The sequence below is a fragment of the Diabrotica virgifera genome, chromosome 3 (assembly GCF_917563875.1).
Source record: "Diabrotica virgifera virgifera chromosome 3, PGI_DIABVI_V3a".
Lineage (NCBI taxonomy): Eukaryota > Metazoa > Arthropoda > Insecta > Coleoptera > Chrysomelidae > Diabrotica > Diabrotica virgifera.
Window position 1 is genome coordinate 211,189,064 of NC_065445.1, and position 20,756 is coordinate 211,209,819.

At 34.6% G+C, this 20,756-nt stretch overlaps 1 protein-coding gene across 5 annotated transcripts in view; it reads left to right on the forward strand.

Moving 5' to 3' along the window:
- The window catches only part of LOC114332176 (syntaxin-1A), an 850,840-nt gene that overhangs the window by 791,348 nt on the left and 38,736 nt on the right, over nucleotides 1-20,756 (forward strand). For 3 of the 5 annotated variants that reach the window (XR_007697295.1, XM_050647246.1, XM_050647247.1), the window contains 2 exons: nucleotides 8,779-8,849; nucleotides 10,927-18,228. The exons of the other annotated variants lie outside the window; for them this stretch is intronic. Coding sequence is in view for 2 of the 3 variants with exons in the window: in XM_050647246.1 (XP_050503203.1) it covers nucleotides 8,779-8,849; nucleotides 10,927-10,933 (78 nt within the window). In the remaining variant the exon portion in view is untranslated. Of the gene's footprint in view, nucleotides 1-8,778; nucleotides 8,850-10,926; nucleotides 18,229-20,756 lie in introns of those variants that run through there. 5 annotated transcript variants of the gene reach the window in all.

Here is a 20,756-nt window from a genome sequence, read left to right on the forward strand (position 1 = left end):
TAATTTTCGTAAAAACGAGTGTCTTAGTTTTTTTTCAGAGGTATTTAAAAGTTTAAAATTGTTCTAAAAATTCGAATTTCCCGCCAAAGAAATAAAAAAAATTTTTTTCATCTAGATCTTTCTGAAACTTACAACTTTTTTAAATAAAGTTTTTGGCTAGCTCTTGATGCGGCTGAGAGAAAAAATAAAAACATAAAAAGCCTAATTAGGCTCTAGGGGGGTCACATGACCACCTAGGGGGCTAAAAATTTCAGAAAGTGAGTTCCTCTATATGTGCTAAAAAGTGGCCTATATGGAATTTAAATTGGGTTGGGGGCACTTTTCACCATCTTACCCGGCTAGGCCCTTTACAATCAATTGCAGTAGAAGAAATAAACAAACTGAGACACTTTAGATGCTACTAGGAGCACTCCCAAATCATAATTTACAATGTATATACATATATTGTAAATCCCAAATCATGATTTCCAAAGTTTATACATTGTAAATTATGATTCGGGACTGCTCCTAGTAGCATTTAACGTGTCTTGGTTTGTCTATTTCTACTGCATCATTTAGAGTAGCTTATACTAGTTCCAAATCATTTTTTCTGGAATTAACAGGGAATTACTAGTGAATACCAGTTAAAATTGTTGCGAGAAGAGACAAGTACTACGGCTTATTCGTGGTAGTGTTAATGACGAAGGCGCCGGTTGGTAGCAAACTAGTGTGTGCAACTGTTGATTGTTTTGCATCGTTTTTATTGTTTATATTACACCACTGTGTATCATTCACCATGAGTGATAATATCAAAGATAAGATTGAGAGCAGAGATATAAGAAAGTGACAAAAACGTGTCTTGGAATTGATTTTACAAATGGAAGAGAGAGAGAAGAAAGAAAGTCACTGCAATATTGTGACCAAAAGCATGTACAATAAATTAATGGTCGAAGTACAAAATGCGGAACTGTCTGCCAAGAAAACACCATTACAAAATCGAAGACTAAAACGATTTAGAATTGTTGAAGTTGACGAAATAAAATATCTAGCTTCTAAAATTGATCCCATCCCATCGGGATAGGTTGAAGACTGAAACCGCCAGGAAATAGTGAAATATAACAATTGATATGATCAATACTTTCATACCAATGTGTGAAACCTGCCAACAGAAGAAGAGTAAAAATATAAAAGCGAAGAGGGGTCTTGTGTCGAAACCTATATTGCATTCAGAAATGAATAGTCGCTGTCAGGTAAATTTGATCGATATGCAATCACAAGAGGTTCTGCTCTAGATCGATAGAGAAGTACACTAAATGAAATCCGTTCAGGATTTCTAGTTTTAACTGAATTTAGCAGTCAAATCTAGTTTTGACTAGTTAAAACTAGAATTGTCTAAAGCGTATAGTTAAAACTAGTTCCTAGTAAATTCGGGTTTTAACTGAAATCGGGTTTTAACGGTAACATATACATATACATACCATCTATAAGTTGGATCATAAAATCTAGTTCATTATTTATAATCTGTTCAATTATCAGCCCTTAAAATTTTAATACACAATGGCAATATACGATTTTAATAAAAAAAATTTGTTCCTATTGGTCATAGGTTCCTTCAAAAAAATTGTGATTTTTCATCAGCTTTTCGGTGTGCCCATTTTGAAACGCTTGAGATAAATACATCAATTATTAATGTTTATAAGCTAAAAGGTCAACCTTTATTCAAACGTTTTTTTTATAATAATAAAAGTTTTTTTAATATAATGTAAAATTGAAGCCTTAAATAATCGATTGCGACCTCCTAAATACCCCTAGCGTCACTGTTTGGGCAAATACAATTTATTTAAAACTTTTATTTGAACCATATTCTTTAAAATTATAACAAATTTTTTATATGCAGAAATGATTTGTTCACTTTATATGATTAAAAAAACAAATCAAAATCAGCTGTAGGTCTTCACGGATTTGTCATAACCTACTCGGTATAAATATCTTTTATAACTTTTAAAGAGCTGCATAAGATTTTTTTACGTGAAATCGATATTTTTTTCACAGATAGATTGAACTATTGTTAATAATATTGATTATAAATTTAATTCCCTATACTCACATTCACTGATTAACCATACTCCACCGATATTTTATTGTTATATGTTGCAATATTGATTTGATTTTATAGTAACTGCTTGAAAAAGAACACCTCAATTTGTTATATTCTGTTTGTAACAACTTTTTTTATTCAATTGTTTTCTCTTTTTTAAATTTAGATGCTGTGGCTTTATATGCCAAATATAAAAGTTTCCTTATTTAATCGATCATCTGATATCTCATGAAAATGGAAATATGCATACATATCATTTTCTACTCGCAATTCGTAGATTACAAGTGAATGTATGCATGGTTTTTGCATAAAATCTAAATCGCAAATTTTCCAAAGGAAGGCTAAGGTCTGGGCGATATGCATATAGAAGGTTTTAGCATTTTTATGAGAAAAATGAGTAAAATTTTGCTCATTTTGGCTTTGTACAGGATAGTCAAACTTTGCTTAAAATAAACGCACAAAGTATACATACCGTCTTTACAATAGAATTGGCCATTTTATGTCTTTATGTATCAACAGGGTTTGTGTTTTGTCATATTTGTAAATTTCATTTTTATTTAACCAAAGGCTCGGCTTACTAAAATTGTAAACTTATCCGCAATAGAATGTTTAGTTATTTTGATATATCGGACTTTGCAAATTATCAATTAAACCATAATTTTATATATTCCTCACTTGTTTTTAAATATGTATGATGATGTTTCGGCAACAAAAAATTATTTATCAAAAAGTATACCCAGAAGGAATAGTTTCTTGAATCTAACTTTTTGTCAACTGAATAACTAGATTTAAAGCATGCTATGATAACAGTGTCAATGTTTTACTTTTATACTTACGTTTTGTAAAAATAAAATTTTTTCTTAAATTTTTTTTGTGAAGAGACTGATCTATGAAGGCCGACTGGTACAGAAATTTTTAGTTATTATGCCTCAGTCTAATTGTATTCAGTGTAATAAAATATCTCGAGTTCGAAGATACCAAAATTACCACCATGTTAGCGATTTTGAAAGGGGTAGAATGATACCCTGTAGAGATATGGGTTTGTCGTACTTATCGCAAAAATGGCAGTCATGTTAATTGTAAAGCAACGACGGTTATGCATGTGTGTGACGTGTGTGGACAAACGAAGGTAGAGTAATCCGAAGGAGACCAACTGGTCAACCGAGGCTTATCACAGAGCGTCAAGAAAGGCGCTTTACAGCTCATCCACATGAGGGCGGTTTGCGAACGTCGGCGTCGCGGCTTACCTGTTTTCCTTGGTAACTTGAAAGCGGCATTAGGGTGTGAACAGCTAAAACAGGTAAAACGTGACGTAACTGCTGGCAAACCACCCTCATTATGTACGTTCGTTTAGTCTACTGGCTCTGCGAGACCGTTTTGCTACTAGGTTTGGAGTAGACGGTAGACTTGTTACTACGCGTACACTATACCGTCGCATTGGAGCCTTTGGGCTGCTTTTATTCCGCCAACGACTAGCGCTTCCTTTGACTGCAGGCTATTGTCATCAACGTTTGAATTGACGCAGAGAACGGCAGCACTGGGTGGCAAAATGGCATAAGGTAGCATTCAACGATGAATCGCGATTTTGTTTAAGAATACATGATGGTGGTAGGATTGAAAGGCAAGCCGCACACCAAAGAAACATGAAACGTAAAACACGTTTCATGAAAATTAAACACGGCGAAACAAATCTTGAAGTCCGCCTACCAATGAAACGAGTGTGATCCATGCTCATGACACATTTTTATTTTGGGGGAGTTTCATAAATGGCCGGACGTCTATTTGTTTAGCAGTGTTTTATTTCCATGAAACGTGATTTACGTTTCATGTTTCTTTGGTGTGCGGCCTGCCTAAGACGCCGCTGTGGAGGGCGACGATTTATCGGCTTAGATGTTGAGATGCATGTACACAGGACACTTGGAGTAATGGTTTGGGGGCTATTGCCTCTGATAGCCGATCACCACTTGTGTTTATTCGAGGCAGTATAACATCTGCTTGTTATGTTAATAACATCTTACAAGCCACTTTAGTGCCTTATCTAGACGGCCGTCGATATTTCCATTTTCAGCAACACAACGCGCATCTCCATATTACTCGTCGAACTATTAGCTCAGTCGGGATAGCATTTGACCTTGCATTACGAGCTGCCCCAAATTTTATTTTTCTAATCTTTAGGGGGGGGGGGTCAATAGAGTTATAAATTTAAAATCCCGACTGAATTTGACCGTTGCGTTAGCCGCCATCTTGATTTTAAACGAGAACCGTTTTTGCTCAATATCTCCGCCATTTTCAACTTTTCGACAAAAAGTGTATAAACTGAAATTCTTGAAAATGCGATTTTCTATCATTTCGTATTAGAATTTTTTTCGTGCGGTCGTTATTTTCCGAGTTATGGGGGAAAATAGTGACAGTTAGAGCATAATTATTGATTTATTGAATTATCTCGTTTATTATTAGTTTTACACAAATTTCAACCAATACAAAAATGAAGAGATTTAAATTTTGTAGATTTTTGATCTCTTTAAATTTTTTGATAAAATCAGTATTTTAGGTAGTACGTATGCTGTAAACGTGCGAGCGTAAGACCTGTTTGATTTTATAGCAATTGTTTTTGTTCAATATCTCCGCCATTTTCAACTTTTCGACAAAAAGTGTAAGGACTGAAATTGTTGCAATTACGATTTACTACAATTTTTCGAGAGCACCAGTGTCGGGTCTACGAGGGGGGGATCGGGGAATTCCCCCCAACAGGGCCCAAAATTAAAAAAAAATTGTTGAAATATTAAAATATGTTAGGTGACATGAAACTTAATTATCGACAAACAAATTCAACCAATAAAACCCGCTAGGTAATAAAATTAAGTGAACTTAATGCATATAAGTTATTATATTATATGTCTTTATGTATTTAGTTTGGTTGGTGTTTCATTGGAAGTTTCAAAAATTGTGTAAAATATAATTCTCTTTACGTTTGTTTATGTACAATTATGTCGTAAAGTTAATAATAAATGAGAAAATTGAATAATTATGCCTTCCCTCCGCTTCCACTATTTTCCCCCTTAACTCGGAGAATATTGATCGCATAAAAAATTGTGGAAAAGAAATTGTAGGAAATTGCGTTTCCAACAATTTTAGGTCCTACCGTTTTTGTCTAAAAGTTGAAAATGTCGGAGAAATTAAGCAACAACGGTTCTCCCTTAAAATCAATAGGGCCTCTAATGCAACCGCGGAATTCAGTCGAGATTTTAAATTTACACTACTATTGATCTCCCCTAAAGGAAAAATTCTAAAATTTGGGGCAGCTCGGAAACAAGATTCAATTCAGTAATTATGCTTCCCCCACCACTTTTTACTATTTTCCCACTTAACTCTGAAAATATCAACCGCATGAAAAAATTGTAAAAAGAAATTGTAGGAAATCATATTTGGAACAATTTTAGTTGAAAATGGCGTAGATATGGAACAAAAACAATTGCTACAAAAGCAATCAGGTCTTACGCTCGCGTCATTACCGCATACGTACTACCTTAAATATTAACTTTACGAAAAAAATGAAAGAGATTAAAATTATGTAGAATTTAATTCTCTGTATTTTTGTATAGGAACATTTTTGTCGTAAAACTAATAATAAACGGGATAACTCAATAATTATGCTCTGTCACTATTTTGCGCCATAACTCTGAAAATATCGACGGCACGAAAAAATTGTAACAATAGAAATGATAGAAAATCGCCTTTTCAACAATTTTGGTTGTTATGCTTTTTGTCGAAAAGTTGAAAATGGCGGAAATTTTGAGCAAAAACAGTTCCCGTTTAAAATCAAGATGGCGGCTAACGCAACAGCGGAATTCAGTCTAGATTTTAAATTGACACTACTATTGACCCCCCCCCCCCCCCAAAGATTAGAAAAATAAAATTTGGGGCAGCTCCTAATGCAAAAGGTTAGGCCTGTTATTCGTCTAACCCAACTGGACTATATGGACTTTCTCCAAGCAGCTGGCGTTAATGTTTTGCCGTGGCCACCACGTTCATCGGATTTAAATCCTATCGAACATATGTGGGATAGGATGGGAAGGAGACTGTCAACTTTGCACCATCCTCCACAGACTCTAGCACAGTTAATCCATGAAGTTCAAGTTGCTTGGAACGAGGTGTTGCTCATTGTGTCAATGGCTAAACGTGTTTAGTTTAGTAGTAGTGTATTCAGCTATGAGGTCGCCAAACACATTAAAATGCTATAAAATGAAATGGTAATAAAAATTCTTGCCAACGTTATCACCGTGTCATTCATGATGTAAATCTACCATGCTGCCATATAAAAAGTTCAAGAAGTTATTCCTTCTGGGTGTAGCACTTATAATGTCACTGAGTATATTTCTGCTGGTATTTTAAGTAAGTAACCTAAACCAAATATTATTTTGGAACGAGTACTTGTAAATATATAGTACAGTAGAGCCCCGATTATCGTGGTGCGGATTATCCGTACTGCAGATTATCCGTGTTATGTTTTTTTATTACTCAAGTTGCGTTTTTGAGGTTTTATCAAAATAGCATCATCGTAAATGAAATGAGAGACTCATAATGAAAGATTTATTTTTTTCTGTTATTTTTTATGGTGGGTACTAATATGTATGTGAGAACAACAGAGGCTTAAAATGTCTAAGACCCGCATTGGGTGTTCAAAAAATCATTAAAATTAAAGACGCCAATAGTAAGGAAGAGAAGGACAAATATAAAATAACAAAAATAGTCGAAGACTTCTACAAAAGCTTATACAGCTCGCAAAGCCAGCCTAATGAATCAACAAAGGAGAACGTCAAAAGAAAAATAAAAAACGTGGGATCAGAAGTACTACCAAATATAAAGGGATTCGAAATAGAAAGAGCTTTAAAAGAACTAAAAAATAATAAAGCTCCAGGACAGGACGGTATAATTGCCGAGCTCTTGAAAACAAGCAAGACAGTAACAATCCCTATACTAACAGAGCTATTTAATAAATGTCTCCATAATAGCAAGATCCCTAAAGACTGGAACGAAAGTCTAGTAATACTTTTACACAAAAAAGGGGACAAATGTGACCTACAGAATTATAGACCGATATCGTTGCTCAGTCAAGTATACAAACTATTCGTGAGAATTATTAACAACCGGTTGACCTACAAAATGGACAATTACCAACCAGTGGAACAGGCTGGCTTCCGCAAAGGATATAGTACATCAGACCATCTGCTGACAATGAGAACATTGATAGAGAAGGCAAATGAATACCAACTACCCGTATTTCTTGCCTTCGTAGACTATGAAAAGGCGTTTGATAGTATCGAGATGTGGGCCATAGAACAAGCTATTAATAATTGTAGAATAGATTCGAGATATAGACAACTAATACATAATATATATGAAAATGCAACTATGATAGTACAACTAGACGAAAACACAAATCCCATCCCTATTAAGAGAGGCGTGAGACAAGGAGACGTAATATCGCCAAAGCTTTTCAACCTAGCACTAGAAGACGTCTTCAAAACGACAAATTGGTCAACCTATGGCATTAACGTTAATGGCAAGAAGCTAAATTACCTCAGATTCGCTGACGACATTGTGATTATAGCGAGCTCATTCGAGGAACTGCAAATTATGATAGAAGAACTCGCAGGCAGCTCCCAATACGTCAGTCTAAAAATGAACATGAAGAAAACAAAAATAATGACAAACACAGATGACCCCAGACGCATAACTATAAATGGCAGTGAGATAGAAAAAGTCCAGGAATATATCTACCTAGGCCAAATCCTGAAACTTGACAAAGAAAACCAAAGTGCGGAAATTAATAGGAGAGCAAGACTAGCATGGGCAGGATTTGGAAAACTTGGTTGGATACTTAAGAACCGCAAAATACCTCAATATTTGAGGACCAAAGTGTTCAACCAGTGCATCCTTCCTATCATGACATATGGGTGTCAAACCTGGACCCTAACCAAGGCGAATATGAATAAACTAGCTACAACAGAAAGAGCTATGGAAAGAGCAATGTTAGGTATACGACTGTCAGATAAAAAGAGGAGCGACTGGGTAAGATCAAAAACAAAAGTCGAGGACATAACAACAAAAGTTGCCAAACTTAAATGGAGCTTTGCAGGCCACACTGTTAGACAAAAAGACCAACGTTGGAATGCCACGATACAACATTGGGGACCTTACCAAAGTAAACGACCGAGAGGAAGACCACAGATGAGATGGGTTGATGATATTAAAAGAGTAGCCGGAACGAATTGGAAATATGTTGCTCAGGATAGAGACCGATGGAAGGAGTTGGGAGAGGCCTATGTCCAAACGTGGACGATAGAAGGCTAAGAAGAAGAATATGTATGTGTATACGTACATAATATATGTATTATACATAAGAAATACATGTTCGGATTATCCGTGCTTTTCAATTATCCGTGCCACCCTTCGGTCCCGACGAGCACGGATAATCGGGGTTCTACTGTATTAGATAAAAAATATAGTAGGGACAGACTATGAACTATTTATTTTAGTATTTCATTCTTCGCAAAAAATGCAACGTGTTGAACCTAAAGTGTATAAAATGGGTTACTTACGCAGTATACGGTTACATATAAAGTAAGCCTTGTCTTTGGTAAACCCTGTTATTTGTTTTCTTTTGATTTATTTTATTTTTTGTTTGTTTCTTTTTTCAGAAAAAGATCTTCATCATAATCTGCCTCGTAGTAGCTCTCATCATTCTAATAATAATATTATCGGTAACATTGTAAGTTGACAAAAAGTATCGACCAACCATAACAAACTTGTGCAAATATAATGTACAAGTGTATTTATCTATTCAGCTTCCTAGATGTTGATAGCACAGATTTTGATGTTTAGTTATGATAATAATAATAATTTTAACTTTATGATCAAAATTCTCTTTGGAATATATTTTGTCCAAGGACTGGTCAATAAGTATAATAAAATGTTTTTCCATGTCTTAAATAATTAGAGGAAGTAGTTTAGTTTACTCGATTGTTGTTAGGATAACAACTGAGAATAATTATTTATTCAATTTTGGTTGAAATTTGAGTAAAATATCCAAAATTTACCATTGTGTTGCTAGTTCAAGTGAATGCAGAGACACTGCTAGAGAGTTGGTAAGTATGGCCTAGTACTCATTTTCGAAGATATAGCTACTATGAACAAATGCCATTATGAACGAAAAGAACCTCACGAATACCATTTATAACGTTGCTCTTCTTCTCTTGGCGCTACAACACTGTGAGTTTTGGCCTACTTTATGATATTCTTCCATTCTGCCCTGTTGGCTACTTTTTTTCTCAACTGCCTGATGTTCATGACTTTTAAGGTCGTCCTCTACATCGTCCATCTATTCTTTATGGGGCCTCCCTCTTGTTCTTTTTCCTTGGGATTCCAGATCCATTTCTGGAGTACTTTTACAGTTCGATTATCCGGCATTCTTTCTAAATTACCAAATCAATTTGGTCATTTTGGCTTTACAAATCTAACAAATAATTGTAGCATATAAGTTATTTCAACTTAATATCATCTACAATCGTGTGATCTACTTTCATTATTTCTCTGATACGGTGATTTGCTATTCGTCCTCTCCTGGACTTTCTTGCCGCAAAAAGTCCATTTATGTGGCCTTGTAGCATTTGCTCTATTCTAGTTTTGTATTTGCCAGGCTTCACTGCCATAAGTTATAATTCTCCGGATATAATGCTTATTATGGTGTTAAATATTTTTTCTTTATTGGCTTTCGACGTAGTCTGATTCTAGAGAACCTAATTTCTCCCCTCAATATTGCCCATCTACTACGCTATAGGTTTCTGTACTGTATTGCGCGGTCCATTGTGCTATCATTCGTAATATGTGACCATAGATATTTAGTTTTCAAAAGGTCTGATGTGTTTTCCACTTTGTAATATTAGATCCTGTTTTACCCCTACTATGCAGATCTATTTTGTTAACGTTTACTTTTAGTCCCCGTTTACTATATTATTCTACGAGTTTTCTTGCCATATATTCCAGATCGTCATGGTGCCTTTACTATCTGGTCATCTGCGAAACACAGTGTATATAGGATTTTTCTATGGTTTAGTGGAATGCCCAGTTCTTCACGTTTCCTTTTCCTTATCTGCAATGCTTGTCCAACGTATATTTTCAAAATCGTTGGTGAGATGCAACAACTCTGTTTTAGCCCTTTGGTTCCTAGCCCTGATGTTTTCTGAGAGTTTATTCCGTATTTTAGCGTAAAACTATCCTATGTATTCGTTTTTAAGGTCAACGTATAGTAAGTGTACCCCGCCACTGTGTTATCGAACACCCTGTAACATTCTAACTAATTTTGTAATGTGAAGCTCAAAGGTGGCTAAAATTTTTGTTATTAATTATCTACTACTATAGCGGAGCTATTGAGCTTTACCCTACTAATCAATCACCCTGTATACCTATGATTAAGTTAGCTGTTGCATTTGTAAATGGGCAAAAAATAAGGATGGAAGATAATTGAAAAATCAAACAGGATATTTAGTTGATAAAAGAATTGAGCGCCAATTATTTTTAAAAGAAAAATAGTAAAACAAAACAGAATGTTAACAAATAAATACAATCAACCGAAATTTGAATAAAATAATTATTTAAATATACTTAATAAACATGTGACGTTTATACTTTGGTCGATAATGTATCTTTTAAGTGATCAATAAGGAAACACTAGAAATTTTGTTTAATTTTTTATTTATGGTAAAATTTGAAGGTGTTACCTGTGCTATCAATAATCAAGGAACAAACACAACGGGTATAATCTTTTAATAATCTTCAAACTGTTTTAGGAAATGAACACAGTTCATAATGTTACAATATATTAATGGTATAAAGAATAATGTGCCCTTTCCTGTTTTTGTTTTGTTGTGGACTTTTGGATTTTTTTTAACCACCACCCAGTACCAGTAGATTGTTGCTGCCCAAACCATCCTCAACATTTCCAGACGACCACGTTTTTAGTTTGAATTTATGTTCAGTTCGTTTGAGATTAAAATTTTATTCTCTAAAATATTTATATTATACCGATCTGTAACTAGCGTTTTTAAAAAAGTATACATAGATTATACAAATGAAAAAAAGTGTCCCGCGAGGATGCGATCCTCGGGACATGCGAAAAATATAATTAAATAGCTGAGGGTAGTGTATTAATATGAATTTAAGCAATAAAAATGGTTGGTATACTGAAATATAGCAAGATAGAGTGGACTTCAAGATGAGTAGGTGCCAAATATTATGTAATAATTTTGTCTTGGTGAAATATGTCTATAACCCTCTTGAAATACTTTTAAACACTTTTTAAAATACAGACTTTAGAGATTTCTGATATTTTGGCACTTGCTGTCTTTGATTCTGTCCAGATATGTATTACACCATGGGGTTAAATCACTTAATAATATTAGCTAGTATTTCGCATTTACTGTTTGATTTTTGTTTAATATTTTTTAAATCTCTACTTTTGATATAAGTTTATATATCTGTCTATATTTTAAAATAAATAAAAAGTTAATAAAAAGAAATAAAAATTAAAATAATCTTTTTCTAATTATCTGTGGGTATGTAGGGCCTGACTATATGAGATCAAAATATGGGATACAGGTGATGCAGAATGAATCGCTTCTTACGGAGAGTTTAAAAATTATTTTTTTAGTTAACTAAAGTTGGTGAATCAATAAATTAAAAAACTTTTCTTCAGAAGATTAAATGTTGTAAAATAAAAAAATAAACTGTATAATTAAAAGTTAATAGAAGAGAATAGAATAAATGGGTAGAAAGAAGTAAGAAATAATATCATCTACATAAAATGTCTAAAATACATAAAATGTGTTTTACTGTTTCTTTTAACTTAATATTCTAACTCGATTTCCTCTGTTTTGTAACTAAAATGTTCATTGGAGAGGTTTTTTGGTACCGAAAATATCTATCATAGGATATGATAATTTTTTAGCTACCTCGTACTTAGTCCATTATTATTTTCTGTAGCTATATTAAACCGTAGAAGATGCTCTCTGGCGGTCATTCTGTTTACCTCTCACTGTAGACTGCTTGGATTGGCAGATGACCTAAGGTGTCGTCTATGTGTTGAGGAGGGGGAAACCTTCCCACGTACTCTTAGGAAGTGCCCAGGACTGGCCCAACAAAGGTGGCAGATCCTGGATTCGACTTTTATGCAACTGAGCCAAATGAAGGAGTTACCCCAAGAGAGACTTGTGGCTTTATGTGAGATCACAAGCTTACTAAACTAAACGATTACACGTTCAGAACGGCACGAAGAGCTCAGATTTGAAGCCCCTGTTGATTCTAGCAGATATGAGAGGCCGGGATAGCCTAGGCCCAGAAGAGCCAACGACCAGATCCTTATTGGCGTAGTCGGTATGATAAGTGTGATTTAATGAACCCGCCTTGGGAAGTCTAATCTGAATGGCCCCCAAATGAGCCCTGCCATAAGTTACCGGAACTATGACCATGCATTTCTTTGTGTGGGCTTACCTTTCTACGCACTTCTACTCAGCCTAGGAGGTCTATTGTGGCTCATCCCTAGATAAAAGTTGTCCTTTCAGTCCAGCCTTTTTAAGTCTATGTGTATTATATGCTTCGGTGATACTTCCAGGAAGTCGTAAGGTTCTAGTTGATAATGCTCATGTAATGAGCCATATCCTATCCAACCCTGGGCTGTGACACAGAACGTGTTCCGCCGTTTCGTCTTTAGTCTGACAGAATCTGGTATGTACAAATATGGTTGTTGACAGTAAATCATGTGACAGTTTGAAACAGTTAAAACAGCAGTGAAAAGTGAGTGCTGTGTATCACAGTACAACGAAAGAGTAATCGTATTCTGGTAAAGAAAGTGGTTTATTAGTTTTCTCTTCTTTCCCATTTTTGTTGAGGAATTGTTCATTGTATGACTCTCTCTTTTAAAAGAATGTGTTGATAATCGCCATATTTAATGCTGTTGCTATTTCCAGATTATCAACTCCAGTGTATTCTCTCCAACATATCCTGTCTTGGATTGGTTCACATGTGCATTAAAATCACCTCCTAATGTGACCCTTTCTTCTGATGTAATGTAACTCAGTATGTCTCTTAATTATTGATCTGAGAAAGCTTTTCTATCATTCTCATCCAGGCCGACTTGGAGCATACACATACTCACAACATTCAACACTTCTTTATCAAGTATTTTCACAGTCATTATTCTATCGCTTGTTCTTTCAATTTCTACGATACTGTTCATTTATTCATGGGAAAGTATTCCATTTCCAATAACTCCATTTCTAGTGTTAATTTTACATACCACACATACATTACCTACGTACAATTTTTATCCCTCACCTAGTTGTGTTGCTCTTTTTCGTTTCCACTTGGTAATAATTTATACTCTCCTTCTTTTAAACGCAACTATTAACTAAATTCTCTTATCTGTAAGAATTCCTGGATTCCAAGACCCTATGCTGATTTTTCTAACCTGTAAATAGTTTTCACCCGAAAATAGAACAGAGGCTCAATTTGCTTGCGGAACATTTTACTTCAGAAGATGCCATAATTTTTGTTATATTGGAGGTTTTATCATTATTATGATCACTAAAGCTTTGCAGACATTATTTGATGTCTGAATATCTTTAATATCTTTTGTGTCTGCATCATGTCCTAGACGTTTGACCGAATCTATCTAAAGTACAGTATTAACCAAGACACGCTTACATTTTTCTGTATAGACCAGGATTCCTACTGTAAGGCCTACCTATAGAAGCCAATGAATTTGCCCATATCCCACTACTAGGGTTTAGAGATTGTATATGGGATACATGCATTCTCTCTATCTAAATATCTACTTTAAATAGTCTCTTTACTAAGAATAAATTAGAGAAGTAATAACAAATATTAGTAACTGTTAAAATAGAAATATTAACGTAGAATAGTATAAGAAACTGATAAATTTAATAAAAACCCTAAATTACTAAATTAGAGTGAGATGCACAAATAAGTGAAAGATAAGTTTCCAATGTTAAACTATATAATAGTGTAAAAGACAGATAATTAGATAATTATCAGATGTGTAGTACTTACGTTTATTCATATGTAGTACTTTCGAAACATATCTACTACAACATGAAGCGTTGTTTTAAAGTAACGCCTAGTATCCCTATATTTTAATCTCACAAAAATAATATAAGTAGTTTGTGTTTAAACAGAGTTAGAGAATATATAAAAGAATAAATTTATTTATAAAAAATATATTATAAAAAGTAAGTCACAATATCTCGTGCAACGCGAATAAAATAATTTCGTACATTTCATAATTAAAGTATGTTGATCTTCCATTTTGTCCTGCGTTTTAAATACCTGTCTGTAATTGGTACATCAAAAATTAGTATTTTAGACTTTCACTTTTCATAGTTACATAGAGAGTTACACCAAACACAGAATATGAGATTCCAGAACTAATAGATGCCATTATATTTCGTATGGCTGAGCCAAAGAAGTAATGCTAGATAGAAAAAAAGTTCAGAATCACTACTCCTACTGTTATCTCGATATATTGTAGTTACACTAACAATAATATTCTTTCAAAATTTTCGAAATATCTTAAAATTAAAATTTAGATCTTGATAAAGGAAGCTGACAATATTTTCAATAGCAGATAATACAATTTAAAAAAGAAGAAATCTTTTTATACACAACACCTATATAAAGTCAATTTTTGTATACATACTTATAGGTAAAATAAAATAACCTGTAGTCAAGCTCAAAGTACGAAAGCCCTCAATTAGAACATAGAAAGGTAGACCTTAGAATGCTCGTGCTCTATGCGCACTTTCGTTAGGAAATAATTCAGGCGCCTGTGACCTCAGTCCACCCAATCCCTTAGGTTCGGTTAGTTCTACTCTTCTTGCAATCTTTCAAATGACATTTTCATTTTTTCTTGTTTTCTCTCGGTTATAGCAAGGTCTAGGTCTCTTGTCGCATATGGCTCGTTTTTATTTCCACTGCCAACACATGCGAAGGAACCATCTAGTGATGGCTCATAAGCGGTCTAGGACGTTTCATCGCCGCCAGTTCATTGCTGGCCGATTCATCGCCTTCATCGTCGGCCGATTCATCGCCTTCATCGTCGGCCGATTCATCGCCAGTTAATTAATCGCTAACTGATTTATTTCCAAATTTCCGACCAATTTTCTACAGTAACATTTATTATTTATTTTTATTATTAATTAGGAATTATAGCAAATGACCTAATCTAACCTAACCTGACACTACATAAATTTGAACATATTATATTTCTACAAAGCCATTTAACACTACAAATTTAATACTATTTAGTATCAAATTTAGAGGAAGTAGAAATAGAACAACAAGTAAATTAATATAATAATATTTTTTATCTTTTTAATTGTCATAAGTTTTGAACTGAATTTAACGTCGTGTCGTGTCATCTCCCATAATACAAAATCAACTGACTAACTGGCGATGAAACGGACGGCGATGAAACGGACGGCGATGAAATGGCCTGGCGATGAACTGGCGGCGATGAACCGGCAGCGATGAAACGTCCCATTCCGCTCATAAGGATATCACAGACACAGTCCTGCAGGCGTACACCACTCGCAGCACACTTGTTTCTGTGCAATCGTGTCATGAGCCTCCTGTAGGTAGCTACCGCTTTATTCCAGTGGCACCGCGTAGATGACAATCATGCACAACACTCTGTAAGGCCCTCTTCCTTTTGGATTTGGATCCCTCCATGTTGGGTATGGCCTTCTCCAGTGCAGGCGGACTATTCGCGGCATGCCGCACGTGCTCTTCCCACTTTCCATTCTGGTGTAACGTCTTTCACTTTAGGTGTTTCTTGTTAGACACTCCCTCGCACATTGTATTCATTTGTAGTTCCACCCTTTGCTTGTTCATTTTACCCTTTAGAATGATGGCTTTGGTCTTCTCTGCTGCAAGTTACAGTCGGTACTGTGCTATCCATTTCTTCACGGTGCTACTGCGTTACGTACCGGGTATTTGAGATCTGGCTCATCTTGTGCCACTACTAGCACAACAAGGTTATCTGTGAATGCGAAGGCGGTTATACCGTCTCCGTATTCATAGTTCATAACTCCGTAATATAGCGACGCGCCCAAGCTTCTCCTTTGTCTTTATTACCTCGTTCCACTGCAGCGTATTAATTGCATTCCTAACATCGAACAACAGCAGGGCCGGCCAGTGGTATTAATTCCCTCTGTTGCGCAGTGCGTCGAATACCCTCACGATTACATCAATCGTGCTATTCCCTTTCCATAAACCAAATTGAATCGGGTATAAGTCTCCTGATGTCTCAAACATGTCATCGATACGTCCTTGCAACATCCTTTCATACAGCTTACCGATGCACGAATGGAGGCAGATAAAAAAGGTCTGTACTTCCAGCAGTGCATTAATGCACTCCAGAAGCCACACAGGCTCAGCGTCTCCTAGATCCGTCACTCTCTCAGGCGGTATTTGATCCAGTCCGGGGGACTGGGTGACGTATTCTGTCTGATTAGATTATCTAATTGTCGACCTTTTATGCCAAGTTTTTCGGCGTATTTCTAGTAGTGACTAGATTAGCAAATATCAACATCGGTAGACTGACCATACCCTCCGATCATTTCCTTCTTAAGGTTGATTTATCTTACACCGAGACTCGGGACGTGGACGCGGCACGGCGCATAGAACAATAGAAATCGCACGTCCTCGGCACTTCCTAGTGTCCCTCCGTTCCGTCGTATGATTAACCAGCCAATACTTTTCATATTAGACGATTCTTCAACCTGCCCCGTCCCGTTCACGTCCCCGTTGTAACATAAATTCGGCGTTACTGTTGCATATTTGACTTTCGTGCCTCAACTTAGATTTGTTGTAAAATACAAGTTTAATAACAGAATAAATCAACCAATTAGAAATATATCTATAACTGATAACAATTTTTTTTTATATAAATCTTGTAATAAAATAATAATGTACAAAGTTTGTTCTAAATCTTGTTCTATTGATTTGGTGAAACTCTCTCTAGAAAGTATTTTTCTAAATTTTCATCGATCGTATACTTTATGATTGCTTAGAAAAAAAATTATACATTTTGGTATTGTGTGCAATATTCTAATAAATGTAAATATCCAATAAATATCGGTTAGTTACCAAAATGTATGCAATTTTTATGAATTAATCGAAGCTGGAAGATTTAGAAGGCATGGCTTGATACCGATGTACATTTTATATCCTTTATCGAAAAAAAATACGCATATATTTATATAGCATAAGTATTTATAACTATTAGTTTATACGCAGTCAAATAGAAAACAACAAAAAGACAAATTTTAAATGAAAAATCTTTTCTGTTCCATATAAATACATTATCAAATTCTAATTATTTTTATTTCATTGTGTTTTATTTTCCTGTTGATTATCGAATCATGTCACAAATCTATGAAATTGGGTATCTCAACTCCACTGAAATACACCACAGTCTTATTTCAATGATTCTCGTCTTTTCTTTTCTCTTTTTGGTGACTTATGAAGATATTTTCTTAAATTGCATTCTGTTAACATCTTTTTCTTGTAGCGCCTATCCGTTTCGGATGTTAGCAACCATCATGGCAATCTGTATTTTGCAGACTTCTGCTCTGAAAAGATTTGTGGTGGTTGTGTTAAACCACATACGTAGATTTTTCAGCCAAGAAACTCTTCGCCTTCCTGGTCCACGTTTTTCTTCTACTTTTAGCTGTAAACTTAATTTCAGCAATCCATATCTTCCGTTGTTCCTCATGATGTGACGGAGGTATTCGATTTTGGCTATTTTCACTGTAGTTAACAGCTCTTTTTCTTTTTGCATTCATAATAAGACGTTCTAATAAGTAACGTGGTCGATATAAGATTCCTGCAGGATTCGACGACAAAGCCACATTTCGACAGCCTCAATTTTCTTGCAGGTGTCATCTGTGAAGTCCACTACTCAGCTCCTTACAATAGTATAGGTAGTAACAACATCGTAGTAACCTGATTGTTATGGGTATTGATGAATCATGACATTTGAATAGCTTGGCCGTTTTTTGAAATGCAGATCTCTATCCTACATTTGATTTCTAAGAAATGGTCCCAATGTTCATTGACGTTCGTACCAAGGTAGGTGTATGTTCTACTCTATCTATTTGTTGATCGTTCACACTGATTCGTCCAAATTGCTGTTCCTTCTTAGAGATCATCATACATTTTGCTTTCGAAATGTTTAGTAAAAGTCTATATCTCTGACTTAGGTACTTCAGTACTTCTATTCATTAACTCCTGCATATCTTATGTTGTTGACACATTCCTCGTTAATTCGAATTCCGGCTTCAAATCTACCACTTCTTGAAAGATTTCTTCTGAGTATATGTTGAACAGCAGTGGTGATAGTATACATCCCTGTTGTACCTCTGTCATTCCTCTGCCTCTGTACGGATGGACGATGTTTGATTCCAGTAAAGATTACTAATAATTCGTAGACCACAGGTGTTTATTCCAACATTTGTTAAGCTCCAACAGCTCCATCAGCTTGTCGTGTTTTACTGTATCGAATGCTTTATGGTAATCAATTAATCATGCACAAATATCGCAATTTACGTCTCCACATCGTTGAAATAGCACTTGTATACTAAAGAGAGCCTCTCTCGTACCATCTGCATTCCGACAACCAAACTGTGTACAGCTGATTTGTTCTTTGAACAGTCTATACTAAAATTACAGTAAAGATGCACTAGAAATAAACAAACCAAGACACGTTAAATGCTACTAGGAGCACTCCCGAATCATAATTTACAATGTAAAACTTTTTAAATCATTATTTGGGATTTACAATGTATGGTTATACATTGATGGCTCAAATAATGAGCCATCATAAAAGGAGTACGACCGTCAATTCCAATATAAAAAAGGAGCACTCGTGAGTGCAGGGTCTTTCAGTCAAGTATGTGGAGAAAAGAGACAAAGAATTCGGCTACTTTATCTGTTTATTGAAGACGTTTCGTCTACTGCTCAGTAGATATCATCAGTTCATCTTAAAAAAGACATGTAGGAAGAGATAAGATGTATAAGTAAAAAAATATCTTATCCAATGAACCATCAAATAGTCCAAGTAATGAAGCTTAAAATAGGACAAAACCTCGCAATTTTTACAGAATGGATCGATTTTCTTGAAAATTTGAGAATACGTAGTGGATACTCCAAGGATCAAAATCTATATTATGCCGAAAGGCGCTTTTACCATGGGGGTGATTTTGCACCCCATCTCGAGGGTGGAAATTTTTCATTATACTTTAATCCCAAAAGTTGGTAAAAACGTTCACTCTAAGCAAAAAAGGTTCTATACATTTTTTTGATAAAATTGGTAGTTTTCGATTTATTCGCTATCGAAAGTGTTAGTTTTATATCGAAAAAATCAATGTTTTTAATAAGTTTTCGGCTAATAACTCCAAAAGTTTTCATTTTATCAACACAACTTTTATTAACAAAAATGTACCTTTTGAAAAAATAAACAAAACCGTTTTTTTTAATTTCCTTTTGGACCAATAGTAATCGAGCTGTACTTTATTATATGTTGGCTCTTCTTCGTCAAATGTTAAATATTGTAGTTTCAAAGTCAAAAGACGGGAAAACTATGCATTTTTCGAGGACAACTTGTTCAAATTAATTTAAATTACTTAAAATTTTCTATCACCAGAAATAAAAAAAGTCTCTATCTCAAAAATTAAGTGACTTATAATGAAAAGAATGTCAGTCCCCATTTTTTTCAGCGAAAAAGTGATTGCAAGCAACCCCGTAATCACCACCCTAATTAAAATTAGTCATTAATTTTATTTGATCTTTTTTACTTATGTATTATTAATATATTCAAGAAGTTTGACCGGCTTCGAATGATTAGTTTTTTAAAAAATGCGAGTTAAAAGCGAATAACGAATTTTTGTAGTTTGGAAAAAAATGACCTCTTCCTCAGAATAGCAAAATTAGCATCAGATACGAAAAAATGTTTCAATATGAAATTGTAGCTTATTTAATTCCCAAGAACCTGGTTTGCAAAAATTTTTTCTACGGCAAAAATTGAGTGAGCTATTGACAATTAAAACTTGTAATAACATGTAAAATCCCCCTTTACCAACCCTTTCAAAGTCACCGCTTTTTGCGACTGAGGATTTTAAAAAGATTTAATATTAATAGACTTATAGATCTTGTAAAAATCTACAAAATTATTTTTTTACCAAACTTTCTAAGATAAAAAACAAAAAAGTTACGGTTAAAAAATCAATATATTTTTTTGAAAAAAAAAAAGGAGAAATCTAATTGGAAGCATAATAATGTAACTTGGCGGTGTTTTTGGTCATTGGCCTTATTAATTCTTATTTATTTATGTATTATTAATAGATTCCAGAAGTTTTACTGGCTTAGAATGATTAGTTTTAAAAAAAAATGTAGTTAAAAGCGAATAACGAATTTTTGTAGTTTGGTAAAAAATGCCTTTTGCTTCAGAATAGAAAGAGTAGCATCAGAGATACGAAAAAATATTTAAATATAAGTTTGTAGCTTATTTAATTCCCAAGAAACTGGATTGCCAAACTTTTTTCTA